Source organism: Phoenix dactylifera, unplaced genomic scaffold (assembly GCF_009389715.1).
Source record: "Phoenix dactylifera cultivar Barhee BC4 unplaced genomic scaffold, palm_55x_up_171113_PBpolish2nd_filt_p 000007F, whole genome shotgun sequence".
Lineage (NCBI taxonomy): Eukaryota > Viridiplantae > Streptophyta > Magnoliopsida > Arecales > Arecaceae > Phoenix > Phoenix dactylifera.
Genome location: NW_024067666.1, coordinates 2,963,362 through 2,981,756, shown reverse-complemented (window position 1 = coordinate 2,981,756; position 18,395 = coordinate 2,963,362). Strand labels below are relative to the sequence as shown.

The window sequence follows — 18,395 nt, the reverse complement described above, 5'->3', positions numbered from 1 at the left end:
TGATAACCATAACATTAAACATCCGGCCTTGATAACACTGCAATGCTAGTATAAATGAAATTGCAATTATGACTAATGAGTTGATGAAGGCTCCACAATGAGCAACAGAACTTGTGAGGCAAATAAAGAACAATTTACTTGTGCTTTGAACCCAAGTTGAGACAAAAAACATAGGCAAATAAAAGACAAGAAACTCACTAATTGGTCTAGGCTAGACTAGTAGCAAGCAAATTCTACAAAAAAAAAAGCACCATAATACGAACCAGTATTGGATGGTGTACTGGTTGACAATTGGTTTAGCATAGTACGAATCCATATGTGCCATTCCAAGACATACCGACATAGGAAGAGCCGAAGAGGGAGAGCAATAGGGAGGGAGAGGGAGAGGGATAGAGAGAGAGAGGAAGGGGGAGGGAAGCCATGGCAAACTAGATGTTGTCAGACTATCACGAGCGGCTATCGAGAGGAGGACATGTAAGAAAATATAAAATATATAAATAAATTTACCTCATCTAATCGGTTTAAGTTTTTAGGACAAGTGGTGATTTCAACAGAGCACTCATCGCGAGCAAAAAAACAAGCAGGGGGCGGGTTAATAAGAGCGAACCGAGGATGAAATGGGGATTTAATAAATCTTAGCCAGCCATCTTGAATTTAAAGGCTCAATTGTGCTAGTTCGATGCATCCTAAACCAGCCAATTCGGCACAGTCCAACTATCTTTGCTAGAATTGAAGAAAACACTAATGAAGAAAGTTGGAAGTTTACTATATCAAGTTCGTGACTAATTTAAGCCCTAACTTCAAGAATACCATTAATAAATAAATTAACTATCTTCACCAATGTATGCTGGATATCATATTTGAAGAGCTTATAGGTGGCATATACACCAAAGCATTAAATATTTCTCAGGTATCCTCTGATCACTACAAGAAAAAGGAGCTTTGGCGACGCTTTTTGAGGCTTTTACCGACGCTTATAAGCGTCGGTAATTTTCTTTCCGACGCTTTTCAAAGCGTCACCAAAGCGTCGGCTATGTCGGAGTGGAAAAAAAATTGCTGACGCGTTTGAAAAGCGTCGCTAAAGGTTATTTTTAGCGACGCTTTTAAGTGTCGCTAAAATTCCTCAACCAGTTCAATTAGCGACGCTTTAAAGCGTCGTCATAAATATATAAAAATACCCAAGAAAACCGCCGCCGAAGCCATCGCCGTGGCCGCTGTCGCCTCCTCATGATCCCCGCCATCTCCGCCTCTGCCGCTTCTGGATTGTCCGCCGCCGAAGCACTCTGCACACAGCCCTCGCAAATGCCCGGTGCGCTTCCCCGAACCTCTTCCATTTCTTCCTCTTCGTCTTCGAGATCGAGTTTGAGTGCTGGATGAGCCCAACGCAGTCCCCGAACCTCTTCCATTTCTTCACCCCGATCGCCCCACAAACCAAGCAGCTGAAGTCTCCCTTCTCCCGGTTCTTCTCATAATACTCCCGCAACTCCCCAACGCTCTCGAAAAGCCCCAAGAAGAACTTGAAATCTCCCTCCCCGACCTCCTCGTCCTCATCCATGGAGTCCTCCTCCTCTTCCCCGTCGTCGGAGCCGTCCTTCTTGGCGAAGAAGTCCTTGCAGGCCTTCAGGCCCCTCTGCTGCGCCCGATCCGCCGCGGCCTTCGCCTGCTCCTCGGCGGAGGATGGAGGACGTGTCTGGGTGGCCGCCGGCGTCAGGGCAAGATCGGCCCAGGTCACCGGGGCAACATCCTTTTCTGACGGGGAATCGCACGGCCATTCGCCCTCTTTGGGCGGCGGGTTGGCCGGGGGCTGGTCGGAGGCAGCAGCGGAGCCCTGTTGCTGCTGCTGCTGCTGCTTCTTCTCCCACTTCGACTTCGACTTCCTACAGAGAGAGAGAGAGGCGATGGGTACCTTGGCGGAGGAGAAGGAGGAGGGATCGGGGGCTTGGGTGGCCTGAGAAGGCATGAAGCCGACGCCGGAGAAGAGGGAGGAAGCTCCATCGAGCTCCATCGACGCCGGAGAAGAGGGATCGGGGGCCTGGGTGGCCGCTCTCTCTCTCTCTCTCGCTTCTTGGAAGGAATCTAATCGAGAATCGGGAGGGGGTTAGAGATTTGTAAGGGAGGGGGTTTGAGGGATCGGGAGAGGGGAGGGGATTTGTAGAGAGGAGGGGGGAGGGGGCGAGCGGCGGAGAGAGAAGGGGAGGGGGGCGGCTGGATAGGTTAGGGATCGGGAGGAATTTGCAGGGAGGAGGGGAGGGGGGGATAATGGCCTCCGACGACGCTTTCTAAAGCGTCGTTGGGAGGAAAAAAAATAAAAAAAAAGGGATTTTTGCTTCCGCCGACGCTTATAAGCGTCAGCGGAAGCGAGACTTCCTAAAAAATTACCGACGCTTCTACTTAGCGTCGGCAGACAAAAGTCGGGAAAGATAGTTTTTCTTGTAGTGGTTCTTCAGCTTCACGTGGATCTAAGCTTCATTCTTTATTATGCTCCAGCTTCTACATGGCATAATGACTAATGAACATTTTGCGAGATCATAAAGCATCACAATGAGCAAGAGAACTAGAGCCTAACTATAACCAACAAGCCTTATCACTTCCATTTGGTGCTACATTTACAAATGTACGTAGCTCATTCTTGTTTCCTACCCATGCTTATATTTATGATCTACACCATCTCTCCCTCCATTTTAGCTTCAATATGCCTTCAGTTCTTCTTTCCACATCTAATGCATTATAGCAAAGAAGGAATTTATAGTTGAGACTGATCACATGGCAGAAGGAACGTTTGCTGGAACAATGTGTGCAATGAAAAAGAAGCAATGCAAGGCAGAACTGGTATCTGGAAAAGAGTTGAACTAGTAGGAATTATGACAACAATTAGTTTGTGATTCTCTATGCTTAATTTAACTCAGAACTTTGGAATGATGGTTAGAGGCATTAGAAAGAATGATGAAAAATCTAAATCAAAAAACCTTGTCAACAAGAATATCTGGTTACACCATGTTAGGAAAAAGAAATGAATAGAGCAATTTGAAAGAATCAAGGATCTGAGGATCTCTCAAGTTATAATCACAAACCCCCATTTTAACTATACGCTGCGTAAGATTTTGAACAAGCTTATACAAGTTATAATCACAAAACTTTTTCCACTCAGGTATCGCCGATGCTTTTGCGACGCTTTCTCTAGCGTCGGCTGGAATTTTACCAACGCTAATAAACGTCGGTAAAGGCTATAAAAAATGCCGGAAAAAACTATTTTTTTTTATAATGTACCAAGTTTCTTCGGAAACCTGTAACCGCATCCAGTTCCTAAATATTTTCTCATTAATTTTTGTAGAGGCCCACTTCTCGGCACCACACCCAACCTTCTTCTGGTAACTAAGGCTTATACTGTAACATGGCTACCAAATTATACAACCAGCTATATTAACACTTTATAATTTTATATGTCTGTCAAAACTTTATCAAGGTAGACAACATTTTCTGCAACTCAACCGTGTTGTGTCATGGCATCTTAATGCCCCTAGAAATTCAAAGTCCATCAGGTTCTTGTATCCACATTTTGTCTCACTACAACAAAAAAGATCTTTGCCGACTCTTGAATGCCGACGCTATGGAAAAGCGTCGGCAAAGTTGGCTGGCTCAAGAACTTTTGCCGACGCTTATTAGAAGCGTCGGCAAATTAAAGGAACCCACGACGCTTAAAAGCGTCGTCATAGTCCTCAATTCCAACTGCCGCTCGGAAGCGTGGGAACTGGTTATAGGGCGACGCTATTACGCGTCATTGTTCTTCCGGACCTACAACGACGGTTAAATGCGTCGGGATAATACGACGCTTATAAGCGTCGATATTAGACGACGCGTATAAGCGTCGTCGAAGGCGAGCACACCACCCTAACCCAGCGACCGACCCCGATCGAGCCCTTATTTCTCCTCTCCGGCGCTGCTCGAGCTTCCGTACTCCTCTCCGGCGCTGCCCTAGGTTCCGTCTTGCTCCTCTCCGGCGCTATCGTCACTTCCGTCTTGCTCCTCTCCGGTGCCGGCCGTCCGACTCCAACCCCTTCTCCTCCTCCCTGCTCTCCGGCGCCGACCGACCGACCCCAACCCCTCCGCCCGAGGTATTTTTCTCCTCCTCCCTCCGCTCCCTCCTTCTCGCTTGTTCTCCTCCTTCTCCGCCTCCTTTTGTTCGTGTGTTCGTTGGCGTTTCTTCCAAATTTTAATGATTATCTTGCTTGGCCTCCGCACGAGGATCTCCTCCTCCTCCCTCCTCTCCGGCGCCGTACGAGCAGGCCTTAAGCCTCGATCGAGCGGTATTCCTCTTGTTCGGAGACCGGCGTCGACCGACCGGCCTGAAGCAACGAGGTACTGTTCTTTTTATCTGATTTTTATTTAAAGGGAAACCCAGGTTGGATTTCATTACCACCCAGAGAAAACATTCCTATGATTTTTTTTTTTATCTGTTTTCTCTAGTGATTGGTCTTGTCATTTTATTTTCCTTTGTTTTCAGATGCTGTAACAGATGCATATGATTTAACTATTAGCTCATCTGGATGCAATTGCTTTACACTTCTATATGGATAGTATGGAATTAATAAGCTGTAGGTAGGCATTAAAGCCTACCTACAGCTTATTAAAACTGCATGAGTTGATTTTGACCCATCAATTTAACCTCCCATACTACAGCCATTAAAGCCTGCATGCATGGTCACCAACCGGATGAAATATTGCTTGTGCTAGCTATTGAATGTCCTGGTCGAGATATAGTTGGGAGTAGTATGTTGCTATGATATCAAATACACAGAGCAAGGGCAAATTTTGATATTCAATGTCCCAAAAGTTAAGAAAGTTTGGTGAAAATGGAGATTCTGAAGAGCTAAAAACAGTAAAGAACATACAGGGATCATGTAAAGAGACATGGAAAGATGAAGAAACGATGGAGGAGTTATAAAGATGGCCTCTTGGAAACAATGAATGAGTGGAAACACTATGGAAGGGGTAAATAGGCATCACCTTTTAACTGACAGAGGAGAAAAAACGATTAACACATTAATTACTGTTCAGAGGAAATACATGTCCAAATTAGGCATCTGCAGATATCCATGATAAGATACTCTCAATATTCTGGGTGGAATTTAGGCTTTATTGTCACCAAGGGAAGGCAGAAACTATTGTTTCTTTCAATTTCAGCCCACTGATGATGATCTTCTGCACACTACTTATTATGTCTGGGAAGCAGGCTATATTTGTTGGATTCTGTCGGTGTTCTAATGTTAAAAACATGGTGTTCTATGTTGATTTATAACATGTAATAGGTACATTCCTTGAAATATTGAAGTATGTCCAGTATGGTCATCCTAACCAGAAATATTGAAATATAAAGTTCTAATGTCACAGGTCCTAAAGGATGCCTTCTAATAGTCACGGTATTGTAGTATTTCCTTGATTGTAAATCACAAGAAATGTTACCATGGTAACATATCCGCACATTAGAACTTTATATCCTTTTGTATCTTGTTACCTCTCGGTTGTTTGATTTGTCATTTATTTGGATTTCTGCACATCATGTGAAATTTCAACATTTCTTTAATTAATTGTTTGAATTAAAGAAGAATACTAAGTGATTACTCTCATCTTCACTGCCTTAGTAAATATTGTACTTTTTCTTTGCCATGGTGTTTTTTTCTGAGAGGACAGTGTTTTGTACAGTGACAGAATTATACCATATGCTTTCATATAGGTATTAAACCAGTTCTTGCACTTTGAGATAATATCCGAGTCTTACAGGTTAGTACGGTTACTTAAAATCTAAATTTACTGTCATGTCAGAAGAATGTAATATTGGCTTTTAATTAATTATTTTCTAATCGTGCAGAGAATTTTTAATAGCTCAGCGAAGTCTCAACTATAACATTCGTCCTACACCAAGGATTGAGCAACGATGGTTGGTTGAGTTATTTTCAGAATGGCTTTTCAAACAGGTTAGATGTCTAATATATTAAACTTTTTTTAAAAAAATTTTCTAGAGAGAAATTAATCATTACTTCCATAATTTTTTTTAGGTACCTGTCACGCCCCGAACCCAACTCCCGGGTCCGGCACGTGACCGGCCGCATGATCCCTAGAGCAGTGCCCTAAAGATCATGCAAGGCCTAAAAGGTACAACATCCACATAAATGCCAAAACCAAAGATTAATGTAATTCAATCAAATCCAGCTACAATGTACTGAATGATTACATAAATTCAAATGTCCATAACTAAAAGATAAATTGACTTCTAACTATCTAGCAGTCTGACTTCAGATCGAGCTCACTTCTTGTCCCATCCGACAGATTCTACGAATCCAGTGCCTCTGAAAAAAAATAGAAGTGTAGTATGAGCTTTTCCAGCCCAGTAAGAATCCCAACAGCCACACACAACAAAATCATAAAATAATCAAGTATCAAAATATATATATCATTTCATCATTTCAAAAGCTCAACAAACAACAAATATATGTAATCAGTACATATACACAAATCCCTTTTTCACATTATGTGATCCATTCCCGTATTACTCAAATTCCAAAGTTTTCAAACTTTTCATTTCCGGCGTTGGACTAACCAAGATCATGTCCCAGTCCAAGACTGTACAAATCCCACGCATAAGCTCGTGGCAGCTATCCCACGCGTAAGCCCGTGGAGGCTATCCCACGCATCAGCTCGTGGCCGCTATCCGTAAGCCCGTGGAGGCTATCCCACGCGTAAGCCCGTGGAGGCTATCCCACGCATCAGCTCGTGGCCGCTATCCGTAAGCCCGTGGAGGCTATCCCACGCGTAAGCCCGTGGAGGCTATCTCACGCATCAGCTCGTGGCCGCTATCCGTAAGCCCGTGGAGGCTATCCCACGCGTAAGCCCGTGGAGGCTATCCCACGCATCAGCTCGTGGCCGCTATCCGTAAGCCCGTGTAGGCTATCCCACGCATCAGCTCGTGGCCGCTATCTCATGACAAGGTTAGTCCAACCCATATTACATGTCTAGTTTTACATGTTCAATCACATTCCCATCACATCACATATTTTCATAAATTTTCAAAAATATGTTATTTCTTCCCAAATGAATATATCTCAATATATTCATTAAAAACAACATGCACGCCTCATAGGTGCCGCATCAACACATAAACAATAACAACATAATAATGAAAATATGTTGATAAACATTCATCTCATATGTGTCATATCAGCTCACAAGCAATAACAACACAACCGTAAAATAAATCCAACCAAAATGTCAATATATGCATAGAAGTGCTCAGATGTAGGGATTCTTACAAAGATTGTCGACTGACTCAAACACGGATCCGAGTCACAACCTACTCGCTGGGGTGCTGAGTCCCCTGATCAAAATCTCCTGGCACCACTGTCTCCTCCCCTACAGCATCAATTACAAATCACAAACTAAATCATTTAATATTTAAATATTCTAAACCATAATTGATATTTACTATGGGGTCCATAACCAGATCCCCAAACATCTCAATCTCTCCAAATCTAGGGCAGTCGGGGTGGCCCGACTCCCATCCTTGTACCACCGGCCCATGTCGTCACCAGCCGTGGCCGCTGCCACGCCGGCGACGATGGCCGGTCCCGATGAAAAGACCAAAAGAAGGGTGGATGATAGAGAAGGGTTCTTCCTCCACCTCTTTGGTCCAAGGGCAACAGCCGGGGTGGCTGTGCCCTCACCTTCCCCACCCTCGGCCACCATTGGCCGAACCATCGCCGGCCGCCCCTGCTGCAGTCACCGGCGATGGTGGCCGGCCAAGAGAAAGAGAGAAGAAAAAGTCTCTTCCTCTTCTTCTTCTTTTTCTTCTCCTCTTATTATTATTATTATTATATTATTGTTATTTTCTCCTCTTTTTTCTTCTTCTTCTTCTTTTTCTTCTTCTCCTTCTTCTCTCCAACCGAAAGCCTCCTTAGAGTGGCTCGGTCCCCACCCGACGGCAACCCCAGTGGCCCCCGACCGCCGCCACTGTCGCCGCCGGTGGCCAGCCGACGCGAGAGGGAGGGAAGAAGGAGGTGGAGCCGTGCGGGACGCCCTCGGTCCACCATCCCCATCCCCAATAAAACCCTAGAAATCCCTCACCCATCTCCATAAAACCCGATCGATGCCCAAAACCATGGATCCCGGCCAATCCCGGCGGCCGACGGCGACGGAATCCGGAAGAGAGGAGCCGAACAGGGATACCCTGTTTCGGACCTTTCTTCGATGATCTCACCGGCCAAATCCCCACCAAAGCCACCCAAAATCCAAACAATGAAGTGCAAAGAAAGGATCCACGCTTACCTCGGTCCGATGGGTGCTCCGGCGGCCTTTCCGGCGAGAAATCGGCGGAGAAATGGAGGGTCTTCACCGAAGGAAAGAGGAAGGCTTTCCCCCCCTCCGCGGCCGGCCGGATCTCCCTCTCCGGCGCTCGATCCCCTCCGGCGAGTCGCCTCCCCCGACGATCTGCCTCCTCCGGCGATTGATCCCGTCTAATGCCGCCGCCCCCCTCTCTCTGCGTTTCCCCTTCTTCCACGATCGTGCCCTAGGCACGATCGTGATAAGGGGGATGGGCCCGGTCTTTTCGGGCCGGCCCATCCGCCCCTTTCCTTTTTTTTTTTTTTGTTTTCTTGTTTTTTTTTTTTTTTTTGGGGGGGGGGGTTTTACATTCTCCCCTCCTAAAAAAAATTTCGTCCGCGAAATTAATATATCTGGAATACCAAAGAGTTGAGGGTGTTTGGCTTTTATTTCTTCTTCGAGCTCCCAAGTGGCCTCTCTTTCGGAGTGGTTGCTCCATTGCACCTTTACATAAGGAATGGTCCGACGTCGCAACACTTGATCCTTTCTATCCACAATCCGTATCGGGTACTCGTCATAAGTCAGATCCTCATGCAGACTTATAGGCTCAAAATCTACCACATGGTTCGGATCCGGAATATATTTCCTTAGCATTGAAACATGAAATACATTATGCACACTTGATAAAGCTGGTGGTAAAGCCAAACGATATGCCACTTCTCCAACTCTGTCCAAGATCTCGAACGGACCAACATACCTAGGGCTCAATTTGCCACGAACCCCGAACCTCATCACACCTTTAGTAGGAGATACTCTCAAGAAAACATGATCGCCAACCTGAAACTCCAGTTCCCTTCTCCTATTATCAGCATAACTCTTTTGTCTACTCTGAGCTATAAGGAGTCGTTCTCTGATCACCTGTATCTTATCCACAGTTTGTTGTACTATCTCTGGGCCCAATACTTTTCTTTCTCCCACATCATCCCAACAAATTGGAGATCGGCATTTCCTACCATACAATGCCTCAAAAGGAGCCATCTGAATGCTGGCTTGATAACTATTGTTGTAGGCAAATTCAACCAGCGACAAATGACTATCCCAAGCACCACCCAAATCCATGACACAAGCCCTTAACATATCCTCCAATATCTGAATAGTGCGCTCCGACTGTCCATCAGTTTGTGGATGAAAAGCTGTACTGAAGTCCAGTCTTGTACCAAGAGCTTTATGAAGGCTCTTCCAAAATTGTGACACAAATCTAGTATCTCTGTCAGACACAATTGAAACTGGAATCCCGTGCAGCCTCACAATTTGCTCTATGTACATACTTGCCAATTTCTCCAAAGAAAAACCAACTCTGAAAGGCAAGAAATGTGCTGACTTGGTCAGTCGGTCAACAATCACCCACACTGCATCATTACCCCGAGGAGTCTTAGGCAAAGCAGTCACAAAATGATTTCTGACTAAAGTATCACTTTGCATCGAGACTAAGAAAATTCAAATTTTAAATTTTCAAGTAGAAATGGAGCAAAATTTCTAGATCTTTTTGTCCTCGGTTTATATAGAGTATACTTACCATAACTAACCCCCAATCCTTTAGTCAAGTTTAAGGTCACTACGTGATCTCCACAACCTTCTTAGAATCCAAAATATCTAGGTTTAATTTAAAGGGAGGTAATTCTTGTATTCCTTTAGCAATTTAATTAGAAGATCTACATTGATTTTCCTTCCAACAGAATTTACTTCAAATTCAATGGGTTAGAAGTCATTGAACCAATACACTATGATTAGAATTTAACTCGATCGATCTCCTGATCTTCCTTCACCAAGATTCTTTACATCCATCAGTAATGCTATATATGATAATTCATGTAAGCATCTCATGACCGAAGTCTCTACTCAATATGACATTTATTAGTGGCTTCATCAATAATGACAAAAGATCCCTGCTCAAATCTTAAACCTAGGCTTGAGTTTTAAATTAACACATCAATTAGTCTTCTACAATTATAAGTAAAATTCAGTAGCCCAATCCAAACATGAGAATTTAAATAATTAGAATTCTCCCATCAATATGCATACTCTATGGCCTCAAGATAATCAAATACATCAATAGGAAATAGACCTATTTGCAATATCCAACATACCAATATCAGATATAATCCACACATTTTCAACTTCGAAGGACACTCCTTTCAATAATATGAAATCTTCTTAGCTCACTTCAATACTATGGAAGATCAACATGCAAATCCCAATGATTTTAGCAGCAAAACCAAAAGTACAATCACATCAAAACCCATATCAAATTTGAACTTTCAAGTCATTTAAATAATATCTGAACATGGTATACTCGATATACCATTGTTGACCTACACTTATCTTAGGTCAAACCTCTCTTATCATGATCAAAGACAATTTATACTTTCCTTCCGTATGCATCGAAAACCAAACCGATGCATACATTTTATCACAATGCCCAGTGATCTTACAGCTTAAGCACTGACTTTAATTGTCATGTCCAAAGTGATCATAATCTTAAGCTATGATATATTTCTGTCACGATCCCTAGTGATCTTAAACATATGCTTAGATTCCAACTGGTCACATTTTCCAATGATCTTAAACGTCAAACTCTAATGCCATTAAGGCCACAGTCCCTAGTGGTCTTAAATCTTAGATTACAATATCATTTCTGTTACAATCTCATATGATTATAAACCAAATCTCTGATAGTTTATCTATCATAATTCTCCACTGATACTCACCTGAACATAAACCCTAGGATACCTTAACCTTAGCTCTGATACCACTCTGTCACGCCCCGAACCCAACTCCCGGGTCCGGCACGTGACCGGCCACATGATCCCTAGAGCAGTGCCCTAAAGATCATGCAAGGCCTAAAAGGTACAACATCCACATAAATGCCAAAACCAAAGATTAATGTAATTCAATCAAATCCAGCTACAATGTACTGAATGATTACATAAATTCAAATGTCCATAACTAAAAGATAAATTGACTTCTAACTATCTAGCAGTCTGACTTCAGATCGAGCTCACTTCTTGTCCCATCCGACAGATTCTACGAATCCAGTGCCTCTGAAAAAAAATAGAAGTGTAGTATGAGCTTTTCCAGCCCAGTAAGAATCCCAACAGCCACACACAACAAAATCATAAAATAATCAAGTATCAAAATATATATATCATTTCATCATTTCAAAAGCTCAACAAACAACAAATATATGTAATCAGTACATATACACAAATCCCTTTTTCACATTATGTGATCCATTCCCGTATTACTCAAATTCCAAAGTTTTCAAACTTTTCATTTCCGGCGTTGGACTAACCGAGATCATGTCCCAGTCCAAGACTGTACAAATCCCACGCATAAGCTCGTGGCAGCTATCCCACGCGTAAGCCCGTGGAGGCTATCCCACGCATCAGCTCGTGGCCGCTATCCGTAAGCCCGTGGAGGCTATCCCACGCGTAAGCCCGTGGAGGCTATCCCACGCATCAGCTCGTGGCCGCTATCCGTAAGCCCGTGGAGGCTATCCCACGCGTAAGCCCGTGGAGGCTATCCCACGCATCAGCTCGTGGCCGCTATCCGTAAGCCCGTGGAGGCTATCCCACGCGTAAGCCCGTGGAGGCTATCCCACGCATCAGCTCGTGGCCGCTATCCGTAAGCCCGTGTAGGCTATCCCACGCATCAGCTCGTGGCCGCTATCTCATGACAAGGTTAGTCCAACCCATATTACATGTCTAGTTTTACATGTTCAATCACATTCCCATCACATCACATATTTTCATAAATTTTCAAACGAACATACCAACATATTTACATATTTACATATTTTCGAACGGACCAACATACCTAGGGCTCAATTTGCCACGAACCCCGAACCTCATCACACCTTTAGTAGGAGATACTCTCAAGAAAACATGATCGCCAACCTGAAACTCCAGTTCCCTTCTCCTATTATCAGCATAACTCTTTTGTCTACTCTGAGCTATAAGGAGTCGTTCTCTGATCACCTGTATCTTATCCACAGTTTGTTGTACTATCTCTGGGCCCAATACTTTTCTTTCTCCCACATCATCCCGACAAATTGGAGATCGGCATTTCCTACCATACAATGCCTCAAAAGGAGCCATCTGAATGCTGGCTTGATAACTATTGTTGTAGGCAAATTCAACCAGCGACAAATGACTATCCCAAGCACCACCCAAATCCATGACACAAGCCCTTAACATATCCTCCAATATCTGAATAGTGCGCTCCGACTGTCCATCAGTTTGTGGATGAAAAGCTGTACTGAAGTCCAGTCTTGTACCAAGAGCTTTATGAAGGCTCTTCCAAAATTGTGACACAAATCTAGTATCTCTGTCAGACACAATTGAAACTGGAATCCCGTGCAGCCTCACAATTTGCTCTATGTACATACTTGCCAATTTCTCCAAAGAAAAACCAACTCTGAAAGGCAAGAAATGTGCTGACTTGGTCAGTCGGTCAACAATCACCCACACTGCATCATTACCCCGAGGAGTCTTAGGCAAAGCAGTCACAAAATGATTTCTGACTAAAGTATCACTTTGCATCGAGACTAAGAAAATTCAAATTTTAAATTTTCAAGTAGAAATGGAGCAAAATTTCTAGATCTTTTTGTCCTCGGTTTATATAGAGTATACTTACCATAACTAACCCCCAATCCTTTAGTCAAGTTTAAGGTCACTACGTGATCTCCACAACCTTCTTAGAATCCAAAATATCTAGGTTTAATTTAAAGGGAGGTAATTCTTGTATTCCTTTAGCAATTTAATTAGAAGATCTACATTGATTTTCCTTCCAACAGAATTTACTTCAAATTCAATGGGTTAGAAGTCATTGAACCAATACACTATGATTAGAATTTAACTCGATCGATCTCCTGATCTTCCTTCACCAAGATTCTTTACATCCATCAGTAATGCTATATATGATAATTCATGTAAGCATCTCATGACCGAAGTCTCTACTCAATATGACATTTATTAGTGGCTTCATCAATAATGACAAAAGATCCCTGCTCAAATCTTAAACCTAGGCTTGAGTTTTAAATTAACACATCAATTAGTCTTCTACAATTATAAGTAAAATTCAGTAGCCCAATCCAAACATGAGAATTTAAATAATTAGAATTCTCCCATCAATATGCATACTCTATGGCCTCAAGATAATCAAATACATCAATAGGAAATAGACCTATTTGCAATATCCAACATACCAATATCAGATATAATCCACACATTTTCAACTTCGAAGGACACTCCTTTCAATAATATGAAATCTTCTTAGCTCACTTCAATACTATGGAAGATCAACATGCAAATCCCAATGATTTTAGCAGCAAAACCAAAAGTACAATCACATCAAAACCCATATCAAATTTGAACTTTCAAGTCATTTAAATAATATCTGAACATGGTATACTCGATATACCATTGTTGACCTACACTTATCTTAGGTCAAACCTCTCTTATCATGATCAAAGACAATTTATACTTTCCTTCCGTATGCATCGAAAACCAAACCGATGCATACATTTTATCACAATGCCCAGTGATCTTACAGCTTAAGCACTGACTTTAATTGTCATGTCCAAAGTGATCATAATCTTAAGCTATGATATATTTCTGTCACGATCCCTAGTGATCTTAAACATATGCTTAGATTCCAACTGGTCACATTTTCCAATGATCTTAAACGTCAAACTCTAATGCCATTAAGGCCACAGTCCCTAGTGGTCTTAAATCTTAGATTACAATATCATTTCTGTTACAATCTCATATGATTATAAACCAAATCTCTGATAGTTTATCTATCATAATTCTCCACTGATACTCACCTGAACATAAACCCTAGGATACCTTAACCTTAGCTCTGATACCACTCTGTCACGCCCCGAACCCAACTCCCGGGTCCGGCACGTGACCGGCCGCATGATCCCTAGAGCAGTGCCCTAAAGATCATGCAAGGCCTAAAAGGTACAACATCCACATAAATGCCAAAACCAAAGATTAATGTAATTCAATCAAATCCAGCTACAATGTACTGAATGATTACATAAATTCAAATGTCCATAACTAAAAGATAAATTGACTTCTAACTATCTAGCAGTCTGACTTCAGATCGAGCTCACTTCTTGTCCCATCCGACAGATTCTACGAATCCAGTGCCTCTGAAAAAAAATAGAAGTGTAGTATGAGCTTTTCCAGCCCAGTAAGAATCCCAACAGCCACACACAACAAAATCATAAAATAATCAAGTATCAAAATATATATATCATTTCATCATTTCAAAAGCTCAACAAACAACAAATATATGTAATCAGTACATATACACAAATCCCTTTTTCACATTATGTGATCCATTCCCGTATTACTCAAATTCCAAAGTTTTCAAACTTTTCATTTCCGGCGTTGGACTAACCAAGATCATGTCCCAGTCCAAGACTGTACAAATCCCACGCATAAGCTCGTGGCAGCTATCCCACGCGTAAGCCCGTGGAGGCTATCCCACGCATCAGCTCGTGGCCGCTATCCGTAAGCCCGTGGAGGCTATCCCACGCGTAAGCCCGTAGAGGCTATCCCACGCATCAGCTCGTGGCCGCTATCCGTAAGCCCGTGGAGGCTATCCCACGCGTAAGCCCGTGGAGGCTATCCCACGCATCAGCTCGTGGCCGCTATCCGTAAGCCCGTGGAGGCTATCCCACGCGTAAGCCCGTGGAGGCTATCCCACGCATCAGCTCGTGGCCGCTATCCGTAAGCCCGTGTAGGCTATCCCACGCATCAGCTCGTGGCCGCTATCTCATGACAAGGTTAGTCCAACCCATATTACATGTCTAGTTTTACATGTTCAATCACATTCCCATCACATCACATATTTTCATAAATTTTCAAAAATATGTTATTTCTTCCCAAATGAATATATCTCAATATATTCATTAAAAACAACATGCACGCCTCATAGGTGCCGCATCAACACATAAACAATAACAACATAATAATGAAAATATGTTGATAAACATTCATCTCATATGTGTCATATCAGCTCACAAGCAATAACAACACAACCGTAAAATAAATCCAACCAAAATGTCAATATATGCATAGAAGTGCTCAGATGTAGGGATTCTTACAAAGATTGTCGACTGACTCAAACACGGATCCGAGTCACAACCTACTCGCTGGGGTGCTGAGTCCCCTGATCAAAATCTCCTGGCACCACTGTCTCCTCCCCTACAGCATCAATTACAAATCACAAACTAAATCATTTAATATTTAAATATTCTAAACCATAATTGATATTTACTATGGGGTCCATAACCAGATCCCCAAACATCTCAATCTCTCCAAATCTAGGGCAGTCGGGGTGGCCCGACTCCCATCCTTGTACCACCGGCCCATGTCGTCAGCAGCCGTGGCCGCTGCCACGCCGGCGACGATGGCCGGTCCCGATGAAAAGACCAAAAGAAGGGTGGATGATAGAGAAGGGTTCTTCCTCCACCTCTTTGGTCCAAGGGCAACAGCCGGGGTGGCTGTGCCCTCACCTTCCCCACCCTCGGCCACCATTGGCCGAACCATCGCCGGCCGCCCCTGCTGCAGTCACCGGCGATGGTGGCCGGCCAAGAGAAAGAGAGAAGAAAAAGTCTCTTCCTCTTCTTCTTCTTTTTCTTCTCCTCTTATTATTATTATTATTATATTATTGTTATTTTCTCCTCTTTTTTCTTCTTCTTCTTCTTCTTTTTCTTCTTCTCCTTCTTCTCTCCAACCGAAAGCCTCCTTAGAGTGGCTCGGTCCCCACCCGACGGCAACCCCAGTGGCCCCCGACCGCCGCCACTGTCGCCGCCGGTGGCCAGCCGACGCGAGAGGGAGGGAAGAAGGAGGTGGAGCCGTGCGGGACGCCCTCGGTCCACCATCCCCATCCCCAATAAAACCCTAGAAATCCCTCACCCATCTCCATAAAACCCGATCGATGCCCAAAACCATGGATCCCGGCCAATCCCGGCGGCCGACGGCGACGGAATCCGGAAGAGAGGAGCCGAACAGGGATACCCTGTTTCGGACCTTTCTTCGATGATCTCACCGGCCAAATCCCCACCAAAGCCACCCAAAATCCAAACAATGAAGTGCAAAGAAAGGATCCACGCTTACCTCGGTCCGATGGGTGCTCCGGCGGCCTTTCCGGCGAGAAATCGGCGGAGAAATGGAGGGTCTTCACCGAAGGAAAGAGGAAGGCTTTCCCCCCCTCCGCGGCCGGCCGGATCTCCCTCTCCGGCGCTCGATCCCCTCCGGCGAGTCGCCTCCCCCGACGATCTGCCTCCTCCGGCGATTGATCCCGTCTAATGCCGCCGCCCCCCTCTCTCTGCGTTTCCCCTTCTTCCACGATCGTGCCCTAGGCACGATCGTGATAAGGGGGATGGGCCCGGTCTTTTCGGGCCGGCCCATCCGCCCCTTTCCTTTTTTTTTTTTTTTTTTTTTTTTTTTTTTTTGGGGGGGGGGGGGGTTTTACAGTACCGGTGATGATGGAGAGGAATTGTTCTGAGGAGTTAATAGTCATTGCTCGAGGTCTGAATAATATTGTCAACAGATATAATGGGTTTATTATAAATGGTTTTAAATTTCATACTAAAGAGCGTAAGAAATTTAGAAAAACCCAAAATAGTGGAGTAATGGTTGAGGCGGATGGGAAAAATTATTATGGTGCTCTAACAGATATTTATGAGCTGGATTATTATGGAAAGTTTAAGGTAGTATTATTTCGATGTAATTGGGTGGATATAAACTCACCTAGAGGTTTGAGACAAGATATAAATGGCTTCACACTAGTAAATTTTTCAAGGTTGATACATACAGGTGTGCTATTGAAAGATGACCCATTTGTTTTTTCATCTCAAGCTTGACAAGTATTTTTTGTGCAAGACTCAAAAGATAAAAATTGGTCTCTTGTTATTAAGACGAAACCTAGGGACTTGTATGATATTGAAAAAAGGTTGGAAGAGGAGGATGATGATACTTATACTCAGTGTATGCCTTATAATGTTGTGCCAACTGATGAAGTAAATGCGCCAATGAGTTTGATTAGGATGGATGTTGAATGAGAATGTAGTTTCATAATGGTAAGTAAAATTTATCATTTAACCAAATATTATATTCTCTTTTATTAGCCCTTTATTTAGTATAAATTTATCATTTAACCAAATATTGATTCTTTTTTGTGCATACCAGGTAACAATATGCCTTGAGGGAGACGATTTAGAGATGTGGAGTTCCAGCATTCTCAGGTGGGATCTACTTCTGAGCAGTCCCTGCAGTCCCAGCAGCCATGTGAGCACCAGCAGCATGAGTCAGGATCTCAGCACGAGCCTCCTGCTGATTGTCCGGAGGATGAGCTTCGGATCCAGAATAATTCGATTTAAAGTTCATATTTTATGTTCATATTTGTCTTCAACTTTTTAAGACTTTTTAATTTGAATAGATGGACAAGGGACAGTGAGGACGAGACGGGGACCCACTCAAGCAAAGGATGTGTGGAAGCTTCCTCCGGGTGAGAAGATCATCATCCGATGCAACGAATTGGGGCAGCCCATCAATAGAGCTGGAAGTCTTCTATCAAGCTTTTTAGGATCGGTTGCACGCAAGGGTCAGCTGTGTCCGCTCAACTATACGAAGTGGAATGACATGCTTCCTTCGTATAAGGTTGAGCTTCTTAGACTCATACAGGTAATGAATTGAATTTGTTCTTTTTAATTTGACACCTTCTGTATGTTAATTTGTTTACTACCATAATTTTACTTTTGAGGTTTAATATTATTATAACATTCTGTATCTTATTGTAGGGTAAGTTTGTACTCCCTCCAGAGAGCCATGATTGGGTGCTAAAGTCCCTCAACCGCAAATGAAAAGAATATAAAGCAAAATTGAAGACGGACTTCAAGCGCGAGGGTATGACAGAGGAAGAGGTTGCTCGTGTGACTTCTCCTGATGTATACCCTCAGCAGTGGAGGGAGCTTGTTCACTACTGGTTTTCTGAAAGAGGACAGG

At 43.4% G+C, this 18,395-nt stretch overlaps 1 protein-coding gene and 2 long non-coding RNA genes across 3 annotated transcripts; all 3 read right to left on the bottom strand.

Moving 5' to 3' along the window:
• Window positions 1-1,190: 1,190 nt before the first annotated feature.
• On the bottom strand, window positions 1,191-3,077 carry LOC120104545. The gene is made up of 3 exons (XM_039115849.1): window positions 3,072-3,077; window positions 2,967-2,983; window positions 1,191-1,877 (listed from the first exon to the last, which is right to left on the bottom strand). Exons 1-3 carry the CDS (start codon window positions 3,075-3,077, stop codon window positions 1,226-1,228), a joined length of 675 nt encoding a protein of 224 aa, XP_038971777.1. The 3' UTR covers window positions 1,191-1,225.
• A 4,089-nt stretch (window positions 3,078-7,166) lies between these two features.
• LOC120104531 lies at window positions 7,167-8,614 on the bottom strand. Its single transcript, XR_005506920.1, has 2 exons — window positions 8,317-8,614; window positions 7,167-7,404 (listed from the first exon to the last, which is right to left on the bottom strand). It is a non-coding gene; the product is annotated as an uncharacterized LOC120104531 (long non-coding RNA).
• A 6,738-nt stretch (window positions 8,615-15,352) lies between these two features.
• On the bottom strand, window positions 15,353-16,804 carry LOC120104530. The gene is made up of 2 exons (XR_005506919.1): window positions 16,506-16,804; window positions 15,353-15,590 (listed from the first exon to the last, which is right to left on the bottom strand). It is a non-coding gene; the product is annotated as an uncharacterized LOC120104530 (long non-coding RNA).
• Between the last annotated feature and the right edge of the window lie 1,591 nt (window positions 16,805-18,395).